Source organism: Cydia splendana, chromosome Z (genome assembly GCF_910591565.1).
Source record: "Cydia splendana chromosome Z, ilCydSple1.2, whole genome shotgun sequence".
Taxonomy (NCBI): Eukaryota; Metazoa; Arthropoda; class Insecta; order Lepidoptera; family Tortricidae; genus Cydia; species Cydia splendana.
The window spans coordinates 32,614,059-32,633,648 of record NC_085987.1 but is presented as its reverse complement, the minus strand read 5'-3'; the positions used below and the strand labels follow the sequence as shown (position 1 = coordinate 32,633,648).

Below are 19,590 nucleotides of genomic sequence, written 5' to 3'. Positions count from 1 at the left end.
TAACAGCTTTAGGTACTTTTCGCAGTCGCCAAATAGTTAATCAAGCTAGCTCATAATCAAGGCAACTATTATAACTAGCTCAAGCTAAAATAAATAATAATAAATATTTGGGGACAATCTCACACAGGTCGACCTAGCCCCAAATTAAGCATAGCTTGTAGTTAGCACTAGGCGACGATATACGAGGGGCGTTCAATATATAATGAGAATGAGATACAAACTCTATAAATATTAGGAAAGTAAATACTGGCCGGTAAAGCAAATCTACCTAGCTGATTGCCATGAAAAAAAAACTAACCGTTTTTTGTTTCAAAAAAAAATACGGCGATTTCTTTGCGGTGCTATTGAGTACGTTAGCGAAAATGGAGAAAATTGAACTGCGCGCCGTTATCAAATACTTGTGTTTGAAAAATTTTTCTACGGACCAAGTCAATTTAGATTTACGGGACACTTTAAGGTCTAATGCTCCTCCGTATTCGACAGTTGCACGTTGGTGCGCCGAATTTAGACGTGGAAGAACATCGACCATGGATGACCCCCGCTCCGGACGCCCTACAGCAGTAACTGAAGAAATTGTGAAAAAAGTCGAAAACTTAGTTTTGGCGGATCGTCGTGTCACGGTTCGTTTTATTGCTGAAAATGTAAAGATTTCAACGGGGAGCGTGCATAATATTTTACATGAACGCTTAGGTATGAAAAAGGTATCAGCGCGTTGGGTATCCAGAATGCTTACTGACACGCAAAAACAAACTAGAGTCGAGATTTGTCACGAAGCTTTGGACCTGATACAGCAAGACCGGGAACTTTTTTTGGCGCGATTTATAACAATGGACGAAACATGGCTCCATCATTACGACCCTGAAACGAAACTGCAGTCTATGACATGGAAAAGGCCATCATCTCCAACTCCGAAGAAATTCAAGGTGGGCCCACCTGCCGGTAAGGTCATGGGCTCTGTTTTTTGGGATGGTAAAGGGGTCGTAATGATTGAGTATCTCGAGCATGGAGCCACTATTACGGGCACTTTATATGCCAAACAAATAGCAACATTGCGTAATGAGATCCGTGAAAAACGGCGAGGTAAACTCTCGAAAATTGTGTTGTTCCATCAGGACAATGCACCGGCACACAAGTCCGCCGTTGCAATGGCTGCAATACGTGATGCTGGGTTCGATATCCTTAAGCATCCTCCGTATTCACCAGACCTCGCCCCTAGTGATTTCTACCTATTTCCGAGTTTGAAGGAATACCTAAGAGGCAAGAAATTTGAAGACGACGACGCGGTAGTCGCTGCAGTACAAGATTTTTTAAGTACTCAAGATGAAACCTTTTTTAGAAATGGAATTTTAAGTTTAGAAAAAAGATATACTAAGTGTATTATGCTAAAAGGTGACTATGTCGAAAAATAAAATAACATTTAATAAAAGTTGTATATAACATACTCATTCTCACTTTTTATTGAACGCCCCTCGTACATACGTACGTGTATATAGATAAATAGGTACCATACTTATACATATACATATAGAAAACACCCATGACACAGGAACAAATACGTATCTGTGTTCATCACACAAATAAATGCCCTCACCGGGATTCGAACCCGATGCATCGGCTTCATAGGCAGGGCCAGATCGGCCGTGTAAATGACTATCGATTGTTTAAATATTCCTTCCGACTACATCAATCTTCGTCTTTGTCACAGTTAAATACAAAATTTGCAATTAATCAAGTATTTTTGAAAAAAAAAAGAACTGGTTAACTATAAGTACCTATACTATACTCAACGTTTTTATGTGGATACTGCGCCTATAGGCAATTGGGCATATACCAGCAGGGCTGCGCGAGATCGAGTCGAAGCACTGTACAAAGAAAAAATCCACCACTTGCATTTCGTACTACTCAGCTAGTTTTTAAGGTTCCGTACCCAAAGGGTAAAAACGGGACCCTATTACTGAGACTCCGCTGTCCGTCTGTCTGTTAGTCTGTCACCAGGCCGTATTCTAATACATATCTGATGGAGCACTTTTCTTTAAAATTTTAAGTAGCAACATTTTTAGAATATTGTGGGGTATATAATATTTAATCCGTACATTTTATACTTTTGCAATAATTGGTATACTCGGAACAAATGTGGCTTTCCACCCTTGGACACTTCTCTGGTCCTTATGTTTCATGTGCCATAAGGACCGTTCTGTGGGAATTTCTGTTGGAATTTCAAGGTTCTATTGCACTTAAAGCATAAGGACCCTTCTGTAATCGAAAGCCACAAAATGTTTAAATCATATTTTATATGTCATATTTTAAAGCACGGCTTTTGCTATGGCTTAAAATATTCGTGCTCAATGTTATCTATATGCGATGTTCATAGTTCTAAATAGCCCCATGGGACTGTGTAATGTGATCAGATAGCGCGTTATGTGTGTGAATTTGTATTGAATATGTAATATTCGCGACTCGCATTACAACAGATAGAAGGGTTACTCAGTAATCGTACGTAGGTAGAGCAGTGCAACCGAGGTACAGGCATACAGAGTCAGTGTGCCACTAGGTCGCGTTATATAACGCGCCGCTTACTCGCGCTTTGCGTAAGACTATTGCGAGCAACCAACCCCAGACGATGACTGTGTTCAATGGCGTAGTTTATGTAAGCGCTTAGTTGACGTGCCTATATGCAAGCGGTCGCCGGCGGATAGCGGCTCCAACTGATGAGAGCAAAGTTTCTAGCCGTATTCTTATTGGAACGGGGTCAAGTGCACCGCTTAACGCGCTCAGGTTGCGAATAACTTACAATATCAAATAGACTGTAGATCAGGAGAAATAATGTTTGTCTGTCAAATTTTCTACATTTACATATTATAAGTACTAAATTTAATACTTATTGCCAAAAGTTTTACCACGTATTGATCTTAAGCAGTTTTATTACTCGTAATACAGTAACTTAATTTATGCATTTAGCGTTTGCGTTAAATCCGGTAGTTCTGATTTTTTGCAGACTTGTTCATGACGTTGGCCCAATGAATAATCCAAGTTTGAGACCTCGAGCGCCGAACGAACCTTGTCAAAAATCGAAAAAAACCGCGAAATTTTCGGATTTTTTTTAGATTTGGGCGATTATAACCCTAAAGGACTAGTTTTTGATAGTACCTTCTCAAGACGTTTTTAAAATAGACTAAATTTGCTACAATACGAGACTAGAATTGTCTGTGTACACCTAGTAGTTTCCGAAATAAAACCTTTCAAAATTTATAATTTTTTGAAATTGTATTCGTAGGCTAAGCGAGTGCAGTGAGTATGCACTTTTGTCTCCGGCGATACAGCTTGGCCCAAGCGCCAAACCGAAGTCGCGTTCGGCGCTCGAGGTCACTAACTTGGATTATTCATCGGGCCAACATCATAAATAAGTCTGCGAAAAAATCAGAACTACCGGATTTGACGCAAAAGAGCCAGGTTACAAAAATCGACAAAGTTACTGGATTATCAGCAAATAATAAGCCGAATTACGTACCTATTTAGCAAACGACAATCGATTGTAACGTTAATAATAATTACAAGTAAAAAAAAATCCTTACTAATGCTGTTACCAATTCCAGCTTAAACCGCCGGACCGGTTTAGATGAAATTTGGTATGGAAATCGTTTGAGTCCAGAGATTTTTTTTCCATGCAGATTTTCACAGGCGGAGGCTGGTTTAAAATATGTCCATATACCATGGTATAATAATATACTCCGCCTGGTACTCTCTTCCCGTCTTTTCTAGGTCACCTAACTGACACAAGCCTACGTCATCATGCGACAGCGCTATATGATAATATGCGATAGCGCTATATATATAGCGGTAGGGTGGTTCACGTTTGTATGGTAAAAATTCAAACTCTAGCTAGAACAAGCGGCACCCTCTCATTTTGTTACACTTGTTCTGTTGACTAAATATGCCAAGTTTTGTAATCTTATCTCAACTACAAGGGGGTGCTCAAACACTTTGAAATTTTCAAAGTTGTATGAAATCCAAAAAAATCAAGTTATACTTTTTTTGAGTTTTATGTAAGTAGTAGTTTCCACATTATTTGAAAGTCTGATTTAAAAGTTATTTGGTGAAAAACCATTTTTATTTCAATTTTTTTATGATTTTTTTGGTGAAATTCTAAAAATCTTACTTTTGAAAAATTATAAAAAATAGAAATAAAAATGTTTTTCTACTTAAAAACTTATATATCACATGTGCAAATAATGTGAAAACAGATACTTAAATAAAATTCTGAATAATAAATACTTGTTTTTTTTTGGTTTTCATACAACATACAAAATTTTCAAAGTGGTTGAGCACCCCCTTGTATTTGAGATAAAATTACGAAACTTGGTGTATTTTATCAGCATAATAAGTGTAACAAAATAAGGGGGTGCCCCGTCGGAAAATAAAAAAAAATGTTTTTTGAACCACCCTAATATAGCGGCCATGTTATTGTGACGTAGGCCTGTGTCACTCTGGGAAGAGAAGACCATGTTTTATTACACTATCTCCATATACTAATGTATTTTCGTATAGATATACAAGCGCGTGGAGCAATACAATTCATACGAAAAAATTCTTTATTGCTCACCAATATGAAAAGGAACATCACATACACAATTACACATTAAGCACAACATAACTTAAACCATGGTAGACAACAGGCCGTCTTATAGCTAAAGAGGGATATCTTCCAATTCAATCATCAGTTTGTCAATAAAATACGAACCGGTGCCATTAATGTATTATTCAACAGAATAATAGAGGTGCAGTTAGCTAAGGTCGCTCCAGAAAATCAATAGTGCGGAGTTGAAATGCGGCCGGGCTACTCGAGCAAAATGAGTAGATGTAGCCAACGATCGCCGAATACTGCACACATAGATAGGAGCAACAAGTTGGCATACACGGTGGCTATCAAAACTAATATACGTACATATGCACGAAAGAAACCCATGAATTTCTCCTTATGGCAGCATTTGGAGTACGTAATCGAGTTCAAAATTAGTGTCAGATGTATTATTTTCAGGTCACACAGAATGATATCCAACCAGAGCTGCAAGGCAGCCCACAAACTGTCGATTGTCGTACAAGAGACAGACTTAGTATTAGGCGTTCGTTGCGTCGGGTAGCTCGCACTGAACCTTTGTACAGGAGAGCGAACGACGTCAGACAGCAACCTTACACGATCAGCGTCACTCAGCGGCACAGCGAGCCGGCTACTACGGCCATCCCGGACCAGGACGAGACTTTACAATTAGGAATAACTAATGACGATATTCAAGCTGCAGGAATTCTTATGTTATTTTCCAAGAGCCATGCAGTCCAAGGTGGCGAAATAAGCTCGCATCAAGAGGATCCCGTTAATCCTACAACACAAAGCGCAATGTTGTCAAATAACAGTGCAATGTCGCCTAACGACTGCACAGCTCCGACAAATTGGTTGCAAACATTAAGAAGGCAACCGCGGCAGAGACTTTTGCGGGTTCTTCGTAATTTATCGATACCGCCATTTGATTTACCGCGCGAGGGACGGGGTTGGAAGAGCGACGTGAACGTCCACTTGATGATGTCGTGCATGATGGTGACGCGCGTGGTGCCGAGCGTGCCGGTGCCGCTGGTGCTGCAGCAGGCGATGCACGTGGCGGGCCAGCTAGTGAACCTCGCGCACCTCAAGAAGATGCCCAAGGAGCAGGACATCTGCTGCGCGGACTGCGGCGCGCTGCCCGCACTGCCGGTCACGGGCCAGTGCGGACACACCCGCTGCATACAGTGAGCATATCTTCCTATATCTTTTTAGAATTAAATCACGCGTTATCTGTCTTGTGACTTACAAAACCAATTCAAAAAATTCTTTTGTAAAAAATAGGGGATAAAATTTAACTTATATTTATTTTTATTGTTTTATTATTGATACTGTACGATTAAGCGGCGCACCTTCAAGTCGAGACGCACCTTACTAAGATCAAAGGAAATTAAATCCTATATGTATGTACGTACATACATAAAGAAGTTTCCATCCTTATTATCCATCCGTAGGTGTCAAAATGGAACTGCACTTTTTCTCTAGCAGTCACGATCAGCCCGTGCGGTGCTGCCATTTAAAAATTGAATATAATCACTGTATGGTTGTATCACGAAAGCTGGCGCGAATTTTATGTGACATATTTGAAGGTTCAGTACAAATCTCGCGCCAGTTCTTATAATAGAGATATTACAGTAGGTGCGTCCCGACAACAGCCGGCTGTTGTGAATCGTAAAATAGATGAGAATGTAACCGTTACTCTTGTACTGTATTGTTATTAGAAATCGTCAACACCTGTTTGATGTGGAGTTATTCGTAGATGCATCAAAAGCAATTCGTCTTGTACGTGCGGCGAGCCGGCGCCGGCCGAGCTGCACGTCGATACCTGCGTCCAACACCTCATCGGCAAAATACTATCGAACAAACAACCATCCAGGTGAGTATCTTTGAGGCTATTGTTTTATGTTATTATACTTATATGTATTCCACCTTTTTCACATATTGGACTTAAGTGATTCTAGCTCGCTTAATTACTAAATATCTGGGAAGCCGAGCTTTGCTCGGAAAATATATAAAAACACAAAAATGCGCGTTGTCCCAGAGATAAGACCTAGCTAGATCGATTTTTCGCCCCCGACTTATCAAACTACACGTAAAGCGGAAAAATATTCCCCATTTAACGTGTACGAGAATTAAGTACAGTCGGACCAAGCTAACTCTTCATGGCATTTGTAATGACAAAGTGTTCTCACACTTGTTATCATAAAAGTCAAATTTCTATGATAAGTTTGTAATGACAGACACTTCGTTGTATCAAATTAGGTGCAGAGTTAGCTTAGACGGACTATACCTTTAAAACATTTTTATTTTAAATATTTGTTTTACCATTTAGGTAGAAGATCTATAATTATACCCATTCAAAATTAATGTGTTCCTGTTTCACTATACGCAACCCCTTAAAAATTATATTAGGTACAAATAAATATACACCAAATAGTTTACGGATGGATTTAAGCGCGTATATTTAGTCAGACCAAGAAAGTCTGCAGCGGATTTGATAGCCCACGCAATGCAAGTGTTACTTATACGTCATAATTTCATAGAAGTATGACGTTTAAAATAACACTTGCACTTCGTGGGCTATCAAATCCGCTGCAGACTTTTCTTGGTCTGACTCTACAGACTTTTGGCTGTAACGGACATGACGAAACTATAACATATGTCTAATAGACCATATAAACCTGACCTGATGCGTTGTAAAACAATCGCTGTACCTGGCAAGGTAACGTGTTGTTAAACTCGATTTTACGTATATACGAGTAGTTGCTGAGTCTATAACATACTATTGACTTACCTATACATAAAATATATTTTTTAAATAAACAGACAAACTACCGTCTTATGAAATTTGGAAGCTAAAATAATGGTACAGTCAGCAGCAGATATACCTGAGCGGGCAAGGTGTCCAAGAAAACATATACGCTTCAATCGTCACAAAAAAAGGACATCTAAGTTGTTATTTTCACGTAGGCTTTCAGTTCGTCACATATATCTTAACTTCTGAGTTTTTCTTTAACACATACACCCTTATTTAATCACAATGACAATAACGGTTAGAAAGTCAGTGGTAAGTAAGCACTCAAATTCAAGCTGCTGTCATTAATACCTACACGCACAGCCAATCACGTACGTCAGCAGCCAGGGTGCCACCAATTGCTAAGCAGTTGTTATTTCAATGGTAACTAAGCATCAACATTTGATCTGTTTTTTAAATAATATTGTAGCAGCTACGAATTGATACCTCCTTTCTTAAAGAAGTATTTTATCGTCAAGTGTCAAACTTAGACAATAAATAAGTAGATTCTACGAGAATGATCGGTTTTTTATTTTAACTGTCATAGGCGGCCGTTCTTCCAAACCGTAGAGCATATATATGTTAATATATTTATTTAGCCCGCTTATTGTACTAAAATATACTAGTGGCTCTGTGAGCTGTAGACCTCGCGAGCAGAGCTTTAAATAACATGGTGCTAAGAGCTTTAAATATAGTAAATTTAAAAAAAACAATACGAAATTTATGTGTAAAAAAATACAAAAAGTTATAATATCCCAGCATATAATTACTGGGGATCGAACCCAGACCCTCTGTGCAAACAGAAAAAGCGAACGTTTACAAACTGAGCCAAATAGTTCTTAGATGGGTTGACGAAATTTAGCTACTCCTTTACAAATTAAAATTAGTTAAAATTAAATATCTCAATACCTCCGAAACCAGCGAAATAAATTTTCTGATTTTTTGGCCATTTAATCTATAAACATATCTCAAAAAGAAAACACTCGTATGGTACCGATACCACTATTTGTTTAGGCGCGAGCTATCACGACTCCGCCATTTAAAAAAAAATAAAAAAAACCGGACGGTCAAAATAAATTTATTTAGACATAGAATCTAGTCCCAAATTTCACGAGATTCGGTTAAGAATTGCAACCTGTAGAGGAGAACATCCGGACATACAAAAGCAAAATGCTCCAGTCGAAACGTAGACCTTCGCTACGCTCCGGTCAACTTTACAGGGTGGCCCATTTAGATCGGTCAGTATGGGAAAATCTAAAACTATAAGATTATATACCTACACCGATCTCTTCTTAGGAACCATATGTCATCCATTTTAGTAACAAGAAAAACTGCATTCATACATTAAAAAAACTGTGTACTCAGCTCGGGAATCGAACCCCGAATGTTCTGAAAAATAAAACTAAGACTATTTCTATTTAGATAGGTATCGATTTGATGTCTGAAATGAATAAAATGCATTGTTTTCATATCCTTTAATTTATTTTAGTAAGTTTTCGAAAAGACCACCTTTTTTTTCAATATATTTTACATACATTTTTTTTAAATGTATGAACGCAGTTTTTCTTGTTTCTAAAATCGATGACATGGTTCCTAAGAAGAGATCGGTGTATGTCTTATAGTTTTAGATTTTCCACTACTGACCGATCTAAATGGGCCACCTGTATAGTACTAAAATACGATGCTCCGAATCGATCAAACAACGAAGGAGAAAATAATTGAATTGAAACGTAACACGTTCACTGTCCCAATCTGACATGTAAACCTTATGGCTTTGTAATAGAGGCTAGCCGTGGCCCCACGTGAGGAGCACGGACAGTAAAGGTGTTAAACATATCCAACTATAACTCCTCTCTTTATTTTGTTGGTTGGACTCATGATCCGCAAGAACGGTGCCTCCTCTTCTGTAGATGTATGCGATAAAAACATCACTGCCATGCATATACGTAATATGCTAACGGTTGACCATAGGAATGACGAATTTTGTTTTTACAACTTAGCAGAGAGGATAGAGTATACGGAGCTATATATATCTTTGAACTTATTGTTAGTATAACCTAGCAGTAAACATCAAATTGCATTCCGCACAGGAGTAATCTAAGGAACGCCGACTGCGGGTTGAAACCTACAACGTCCTGTTAGAAGTCGCACATACGCTACATGTGACATATCTTCAAAAATTATATAAACTAATGCGAAATTAACATAAAACCAGAAGACACAAATTAATAATAGAAATAAAACCCAAAAAAAAAAGCTGTAGTCTCTAGGTGTGTGCGACTGAGATTTGAACCCGCGGTCTCTGCTTTGAAAAGCAAACGCCTGTTACTGAGACCACAACGTGCCTTGACAATTGGCTCTAAATTCGGCTTCAGTTAGCTTTCGCTATGTGTCATTCGTTTTGACGATTCTGCTAAAAGAAATAGTTTGTAGTAAGTTGACCGAGAGGCCCCTGTCAAATGGTTGAAGGGCAAAACGTGAGATAGATGTATGTGATAACAATACTGTACTGCTTTCGATGATTGTCAAAACGCTTTACCTGAAATTAGCATGGCTATTTTCCATTCAATATTCGACCATGCTTGTATGCTTTAAACGTCTATTTTTCCATATTGTTCAGATATATTTGACACGTTGACCGCTTAGATACCAGTGGTTTTTTGACAGCTAAGGTATCAATGACTTGTTGTAAGTGTAGAAATTAATGAATTGCGACTGTTAAGATATTTGTGACACGTTGAGCGCTCACAAGTAAATACTACCATGACAGTCAACAACTTTTGACAGCTTAAACGTTTACCTCTCTTTGAGCACCTGGAGTGTATAGCGACTTCTGCTGCTGACTGTATAATAAATATTCCATCTAAATGCTGTAAATAAAGGCTCTAACTAAAAAAGAGCAAACATGTATGCATTGCATACCTCCTGGATTGGAGCAAACTCGGATTTGACGCATTTAGGACCAAATTGAAGGTATTAAATGATTTCCAGCTTGCAGGGAATTTAGTAATTCTGCATTTATTATTCATACTTACTTCATATATTAGCCTAAAATCCCATTCATATTTGCAAGAATAAAATAAAGTACTTACGCGGTTCGTCATTCGTTTATCACGTAACGATTATACAGGTGGCTAAAAAATAAGTGCATTCCCGTTGCCAGGGAAGTTTTGAGATTATACTGAGCAACTTTAGTTTTTTTTTTTAACTTTTAATAGGTACTTATAAGTTCACATTTTTTTTATTGTAAATATTTTAACACATTCATTGCCACCCAGCCAAACAAGACGCCCGCGCCAGGCCACAACAATTTCGTCATATAAAGCAGTAGTACCACGATCTCGACTATCGGGTCGTCCGGCCTGGGAACGAAATCATAAAATACCCGATAGTCGGATTTTCGGCACTGAATGTGCCTATAAGACCACTGCTGACAAGTATTCATCCAATGTTAGTTCGTTCGAGTATTGACTAGTAAATGTGTAAGACATACAACAACGTTGTACATACTTTGTTTATTCACGAGATGAAATTCCTATCTTGATGAATGAAAACCGATGGCAAGTGGGTGAGAATTTAATAACACTTAGTAGTAGGTGTAGTACTACTCGTGTTTCAAGTTCATTTTGTGAATATTAATTTTTTATTGAATATTTCAATAAGTATTACTTATTCGATTAATTTTGTCCATAAATGATAAAACAAATTAAATACACACAATCCCTGTAAATTTGTAAATTTTAAATTGTCATGTTAATTTTATTAGAATATATTTAAATGTAATTTTTAATTCCATATTTATTAATTTTCAAATTCAATGCTTTATATTTATTAAATTTTCTAATGTTATTATCTAAATGTAAATAATGTACAAATATGAGCCAAATAGCTTGAAATAAATGAAGTTTTTTTTTATTATTACTCATTTATTTAAAAAGGGCTATCTCAAATTTATCTTTAATAAAGAACATACAGGAGACACGTTTATTTCCACCAACTCCTATGAAAATAATAAAATATATTAATTATTTTTAAAAGAGACGAAACACAATCATTGGGATATAAAACTTCTAACTTAATTCTGATCATATTTTGCAGTGTTTTTCTGGTTTTGGCTGTTCTCACGTCCACATGTTAAAGCTATATTTAAACAGTAAGAAACACATATTTCTGTTCACGACTTAGGATTCATCCTGTATGAAATCATACGTACTTACTTTAAAACTATGCCTATATATTCAATAGTTATTGGACAACTTTAGAGAGCTGCCATATGTATAAACAATTATTTATGTAGGTCAATCAATATTAAGCTACTTTGGCTGGTCTCTAAAAGCACACATTTTCAGCTAATTTCCTTTTAAAAGGATAAAATATATTTCATGTTGATTGCCGTGACTAAGTATACCAGAATAATATTCATTTCAATTTAGCGCCTTGTAGGGTATGTTGTTAAAGCTTCTTGTTTTTCTCCGTAGGGTTGCCTTGAGAACATCGGAGCGACCACCTGTTAGAGGACAGCCACTGCATGATTTTGTCTGCGCGATTCTCGGCAGGGTTATACAAGGTCAGTGTCTAGTCCCTACGTCACTAAACTACGAGTAGATAGCTCTACCACTTTTAAATTCATTATATGTTACGAATTTTAAAAGCTTTGCATGCCTCGTGTTAATACATAATATGTCAAATATGATCTGTTAATTTGCAGAATGCTTTATTTTGTGTCATATTTAGACTATCTAATTTATGGTGAGTACCTAACCTTAAGGTAAGGGCTTGTGCAGAAATCACGCGAGGTTCGATAGGGGGGAGGGAGGACACGAAAAAATCACGACAGATCACGTTGGGGGAGGGGGGGTATAAGGAGACCTCACGTGTATTTTTCTACAGTAAAGGAAACTAAGAAAAAATACCTACCACATGAGTAGATACTTTTTCTCGGTTTCGTTAAACATAAATCTTAACTCCGCACTTCTAAATGGCGAGTCTATTTTACGAAAATTTGGATTGCTTAACCTGATGAAATATTTAAAAAAAATACACGTGAGGTTATTGTGGGGGAGGGGGGTAGCCAAAAACCTCACCAAATATCACCAAGGGGGAGGGGGATCAAAAAGTAGCCGAAAGCACCTCGCGTGATTTGTGCACAACCCCTAACCTAATTACCTAACTTTCGTTCACATATCTTGCAAATTAAGTTAAATAATCTAGAAGTCAGTCATGGCAAATGTATCTTAGTCGTCCGTGGAATCCGTGGATAACGTATTGTGCTTCTAGTTTTTTGTGTGTTTACAGATAGTTTAAATCATTTACTATCAAAAAAAATGCCTGCAATTTAATATTAACATCTATCACAAAAATGTCTATTATAGAAACATTACATACTTCCTTGCCTAATTTGAATGTTTTTGTATTTCGATTTTAAGTACTTATGGTAGAAACGGTTTGTAATAATTTGTGAGTATGATATGTATTATGAAAGGAGTTTGTACCCCTCATCTATGTAGTATACTCGTACACCTCCAAGCCGAAACTTCTCAGGTTCCAACATAACATTTTATTTACATGAACTAACGTTCCTCCCAAAATTTCTAAACATTACTTGAAGACTAATCAAGATATTGTCCAACAACCAAGAAACGTACTAAACATGCAAAGTGCACCCCATTTGACCCTAAGGCCTTACTCGGCTCGGTTGATTATAAATAGGTAGGTACGTATTTTCCAGAAGCTATATTCGAACGAAAGTGTTTATGTTTGGAGACTGCGGTGCGTCGTGTTTTCAAGTCAACGCCCACCTGACATTGAACGGTGACTCTTACTCGTAATCTAGACTGACACCGTTCTACGTCACCCTTAAAAAATATCTCGACACCTTCACCTATACCAATGTCAAATACTTTGTATTTATATTTTATAGACTACTAAGTGAAAAATTATAGAAACTGTAAAGACATTTTCATTGTAATCAATGTCGCGTAGTCCTCTGGTATGATAGCGAACCGACAAAACTATTATGTAAATCGTCCATTTGTTACATAGCCGTTATGTAATGACATTGTAAGCGAAGCGATCGAGAACGCCTGCCCGCGCCCCGCGCCCCGCCGGGTCGCAGGTTACGTTAGGCTCAACTACAGCCGTACGCCTTCAGGTGATTCATCTCATCTCTGCTGCTGATAGTCCCACGTGAAACTCTTTCTTCGAAACTCTACTTGCTCGAGCAATTAGAGCATTGATACACTTTGAAACAAACCTTATGTTTCAGCTCCAATTACAGTCGGCCCAGGAAATTTTGACAATGTTTACAACACACGATTTTTTTTATTTGCCAAGAAATGTGTTAAAAAACAGCATCACTTACATTTTTATTAGTAGCCGGTATTATACCGGTGTAATATTTCGAAGATTTATCCTACAAATATCATCAAATGTCACATTCGTAGTTAAGCATGCACACTAACTTAGTTCTAAGTTAAAAAGACGCGAACGCCGTTATTAATGTTTTAATTAGGTATCCTAAGTACCTACTTACGTATAAATAATGTATCTATTTTCAAAATTGCCTCGTCTAATAATAGTGTTTTAGAAAGTTAAATAAAATCAATCAAGTTGCGTAGTAAAATCAGTTTTAAATGTGGAATCTGCGTGCAACTGCGCAGTAACAGGCGGACGAGCTGCGTCGGGATTGGCCGACCCCGCGCTCCCGCGGGCCCGGCGACGCTCGCTACTCACTCAGTTCCAGTTTATGGGTCACCAAGACCGGTTGACAGCTCTTGGTCCCTTTTAACTGGCTCATAATACCAATTGTCATTCACCACTTACATTACATAAGAGGTGATCTGCAATCGGACCAACATAAACTCTAACAAAATAGCACTTGACATCCTCCCATAATCTCTCTCTCCTGATTAGGTTTGTAATGGGAATTTTAATATTCTAATTCAGAGTTATTGGCATTGGTCGTGATTGCTTAGACACATTTTGATTATGTCGATGACGAACTTGAATGATGACTACGTTCAGAAGACTGATGCCCAAGTGATTAGACACCAGCGATTTAGATGTTTGGTTTTTCCATCAAGCATTTCCTTCTCTATTCGCGCCACGCGCTAGTAAAATTGGACCTTTGCAAGTATCTACTTTCAAAAGTCAATACTTATTAACAAGCCTACACTCAATGAGTTTGAGTCCCCATATTAACATATATATATTAAGAGACCATTATAAGGCATTGTTACCGAAGTGGCGTAGGTATAGGTATATTTAATTGCAACGCAGTCATACTTCGGCAACTAGTTCAAACCTTGGTCTGTTTAGATCAAAAGTTGTAAGAACTTTTGATCTAAACAGACCATATTAACAAACTAAAGAAACATTGCTATATGAAATCTTGTAAAATCATATTTAACATAGTTCTAATATGATTTAATTCCAGACTTCACTTATCAGTCGGCCTATACGCCGAAACCTCTATAATAAACCTCTAAATTTTACAGTACATATGGTCCTATTTTCCCGTACTAGTGCGTAAAATAGCACTTTTCGTGCGATGTCAAAAGTTTAAAGGGCCATATGTACTGTAAAACGTTGTACGATACACGTGCGAATAGAATTTCCTCTTTTCCGCACTTGTATCGTAAATAACTATTGAGGTCTCCTTTCGAACCCTAAATATCGCCCCTAAAAGTAACATACGCTGGTTTATGAGATTAGATATTGAGTATCCATAAGCGACGGTAATCGCTTACCATCAGGCGATGCGCCTGCTCGTTTGCCTCCTATATAATAAAAAAAGATGAGTTTAAATGTGAGGCCCAATTGATGCACCTAACACAAATTTCAACATTCTATGTAAAAAGATTTGTTACGAGTGCTTCTAAATGGAAATGAATCGCCTTTGAGGTGATTCCGTCAGTTTTCAGAAGTAAATTTTTGTACGGAACACAAAAAATATAACCATAAGCCGTAACCGTAATAACGATGTAAACATTACTTATTCATATGCACGTTTGCAACACTACTAATATGTAGATATTTTTTGTTGATGGTTCAAAAGATATCGCAGAGCGTCTTGCGCGTCAACTTTAATATGATGTAGATTCCGTTTGGCTACGGCTTAGTCCCCTTCTGATACCACTACGCCATAGCCTTAAAGGGCAGTGTAACGAAAAATATATAGGTAACCATAACAGAGATAAATTTGCATTAAGGCCTTTGATTTATCGGGGGTGCCAAACTAAAATGCATACCTATAATGCATCTACCTACTTCTTTCTTCGTCAGTTGCAAAAATACAATTTTGATAAGACGGGCAACTATAAGGTTGTGTAACAACTAACAACGTAAATACTTGTTGCAATAGATGATGCAATACACATTACTATGTGCAAATACCAATATATTATGTCCTGACGAGACGCGGTATAGGTATTCGTACTTACCTCATAGGTAGGTCCTGACTAGGTGTCACAAACCCGGTTTCACCGAAATCGAAAAAAACCGGAAAAACCGGGTTTACAGCCACTTGCAAAAACCGGGTTTTAACTTTGATAAAACCGGCTTTTTCGAGTTTTTCGATTTCACAGTTTTAAATACATAGTTTAATTATTTTGATGAGCAACAAGCACTTCAGAGTTTAATATTTAGAACAATACAATTCATTATACGCACTAATTGTATATAAATAAATAAACAGCTTACTATTTTCAATAAATATCCCTTAATTTCCCTAGTTTAACGTTGTAGTAGTAACGCTCATTGATCTCTAGTTAACATTGTTTATTGGAGTAATTATAACAAAAGTCAATCTCGCGATATTTACCACGTACAGTGTTCTTCTTCTTTGTCGTATCGTCATGACTGAGGGGCCATCAAATTAGATTTTTCCCACGAATTAATTCCCAGCAAGCTAGAAATCGTCTTAATACCTTCGTTTGGTTCTAAATTAGTGTAATCCGAGTTTTCTCCATTCCAGGAGTTGTGGAAAAATTTTTGCTCTTTTTCAGTTTTTTGCTTGTAGTTCAAAAACGGTATGACTGGCGGAAAATTTGCTCTGATCATGATACAAATTGACATCTGAGGATTAGAATGATACTTTATATGAATTCTTAGTCAAAGATTGTAAAAAATTGCCGCCACTTTGAATTTCTTTTTTTTTGTATAATCGTGTTATGTTAAACTTCGAATATTTTCTTCACCATTGTCTAATCCACCACAACCTTGCTGGTAGTGACATTGTAATTGATGGTGGGCTCCTTCTACATCGAGTGGTTATGTCAATCCAAGGTAAAATGTATCTCCCAAGGCTCCTAAAATTTATCCACACCTCCTGGGATGGAGCAAACTCGGATTATACGCATTTAGGACCAAATGAAGATATTAAAATTATTTCCGGCTTGCTGGGAATGAATTCCTCAAAACGCTTTTATTGGATCTAATTTGATTGGCCTAAACACTGTTGTCATGTAATATTTTACTTAGGCATTCCGTTATAGAATTGCTGACTTAGTTAAAATCTTTAATGAGGAAATTTGATGGTCTTGGTAAAGAATAAAGATGAAATAAATAAAAATGTCCTGGAAGACTTCATATTAAAGCATTGATCCTAAAAATACTTGCTTATTTTACAAATTATGTTATGTAAAATCGAAATCATCGAAAAAACCGGAAACCCGGTTTTGATGTTTCACAAAAACCGAAAAACCGGTTTTCTAAAATACGCACGGTTTTGTGACCCCTAGTCCTGACTATCCTACCTACCATTTTACCACGCCGAAAATTTTCAGTCTTAATTGACTGCCATGTCAGTTTAGTCAGTTATATAGTTCGGTATAATATAACGACATGCAACATGTTCAAGATACACATATAGACAAGACTAAGATTTTTGATAATTACTAAATTACTGTTTACGGGATAAATCAAAATCGTCTTTATTTCATAAATGCACCAGCTCGGTTTTCCACAGTACATTATGTATACCTATATGGAAAGTGAATCGTAACAGTTCACCTTGACTTGTTGATATATAATACATAAGGTTAGAGACAATATTAAGTTTGACACTGTAATATTCTGAAGTTTGCGGAAACTAATGAACTCAAGTTTCATTGTGTATGTGTAAAGCTTCGACGTATAGAATTTTGGGTGACGCAATGAAATTACATAATACTAGGTCCTGACTATCCTACCTACCATTTTACCACGCCGAAAATTTTCAGTCTTAATTGACTGCCATATCAGTTATACAGAGTGTCCCATAAGTGACACGTCACAGTGACACTGGAGGTAGACCAGGCCAAATGGAACCAAACCAACTTAACATGACCCCAGTAAAAGTGGCACGGTTTTTGAGTTATTGCCAAATTAAGGTTTTTCATGAATTTTGACCGTTTTTAACATTGTTAGTGCCAGTGTGCACTCGGAAAGGTCTCGAAGTTAGTTTTTTTTATGTGTACGGCATCATGAATAGTTAATTAAGATAACAGAATAAGTATTTTATCGATAAACAATGTAAAATGCAAAAAAGTACTGGTTTAATCTTGAATTAAAATCACAGCGAAACATTAATTTCGACTTTGACCTGTCGTAAAAAAAAATTACTAGAAAAGTAATGAGCAAATAACGTCAAAATATTGAGCATGTTATGCAGATTCAAAAATGGTATAACACATGTACCTTCCTGCAATAAAATAGGAATTATTATCATCTTTCGAAAGCCTCATAAAAAATAAGTGAAAACTAGGAACTCTGCAATCCGTTGCTACTTTTAGTAAAAATAATAAAAATAACGATTTATGTTGTATCTAATTCTGGATTCAGAAAAAAAACGCCTATTCAGTATTTGCCCATGGTCTTCTCTTCCCAGAGTGACACGGGACACAGGCCTACGTCACAATAACATTGCCACTTTATTTCAACATAGCATGTTACATGGGTACATTATACCTATGGTTAATAAGTTAAAATATTTCTTTATAGTTTTATAATTTTCATTTATATGTATTTTATCTTAAATTTTACAATAACACGTCATTTTTAATAATTCGTTAGCAATATCTTCCGATTCACGAAATAAATTTCAGACGTTCGGGTAATTCTGTTTACACTACTGGCAACACAGGATAGCGCTCTCACATTTGACAATTCGGATCTAGATTACTTCATGCCCTGACCGCCATCCTTGTCGAAGGCGTGTTCATTGTTATTTCCTTCTCGCTCAGTGTCAGCAGTCGCAGTGTTTTCCAAACTTTTCACGTTGTAAGCTTGGTAATTAATGTGTAACTGTGAATTAGTTTTTCAAACGTTTGTCTTGCATAGATAAATAAAGTTTAATTTAATACATTAGATTTGTTTTATTTTACTATGTTTCTACATGAATAACTTAAAATTAATGCCGTTAAAATAATTTTCACCGTTGGTTAAAATTCTCCCACATTTTAAAGTTTGAGAACCTGTAAACAGCATGATGACGTAGGCCCGTGTCAGTTAGGTCATACGCGAATCTCGGAAGAGAGTACCAGGCGGAGTATATTATTATACCATAGTATTTGCCGAATGCTTAAAAGAAATATATGGAAAATGGTTATGTCCCTTTTTAAGGATATCATTGAATTGATAAAGGTTCAAAGAAAATAATACAGGTTGAAGTTTGAAAGGGTAGGTTGAAATAATTTTACAATAGGTGCTCGAATTGCTTTTCTGCGGCTCGTATGCATGCTTGACACCGTCTTGTAAAACTTCAAGTTAATTTTCGCAAATTAATTTCGGATATGTTTCGTGCTGCCTCGAACATGCCGTGCCGTCGTAGTTCCTCTTCGGACCTTATTGGGTTGGAGTAAAATTTATATCAATCCTTAAAAAGGGAGATAAGCATTTTCCATCTCTTTCTTTTAGGCTTTCGGCAAATACTGAATAGGCGTTTTTTTATTTCTGTATCCAGAATGAAACATATTAACATAAATCGTTATTTTTACTAAGTAGCAACGGATTGCAGATTTCCAAGTTTTAACTTATTTTTATGAGGCTTTCGGAAGATGATAATAATTCATATTTTATTGCAGGAAGGTACATGTGTTATACCATTTTTTAATCTGCATAACATGCTCAATATTTTGACGTTATTTGCTCATTACTTTTCTAGTATATTTTTTTTTCACGACAGGTGGTCAAAGTCGAAATTAATGTTTACTTGTGAATTTAATTC

At 36.8% G+C, this 19,590-nt stretch overlaps 1 protein-coding gene across 1 annotated transcript in view; it reads left to right on the top strand.

Moving 5' to 3' along the window:
• Nucleotides 1-19,590, top strand: part of LOC134804762 (uncharacterized) — a 40,099-nt gene that overhangs the window by 6,339 nt on the left and 14,170 nt on the right. The window contains exons 2-4 of the mRNA XM_063777980.1: nt 5,036-5,778; nt 6,351-6,467; nt 11,864-11,952. Coding sequence (XP_063634050.1) covers nt 5,036-5,778; nt 6,351-6,467; nt 11,864-11,952 — 949 coding nt within the window. The remainder of the gene's footprint in view (nt 1-5,035; nt 5,779-6,350; nt 6,468-11,863; nt 11,953-19,590) is intronic.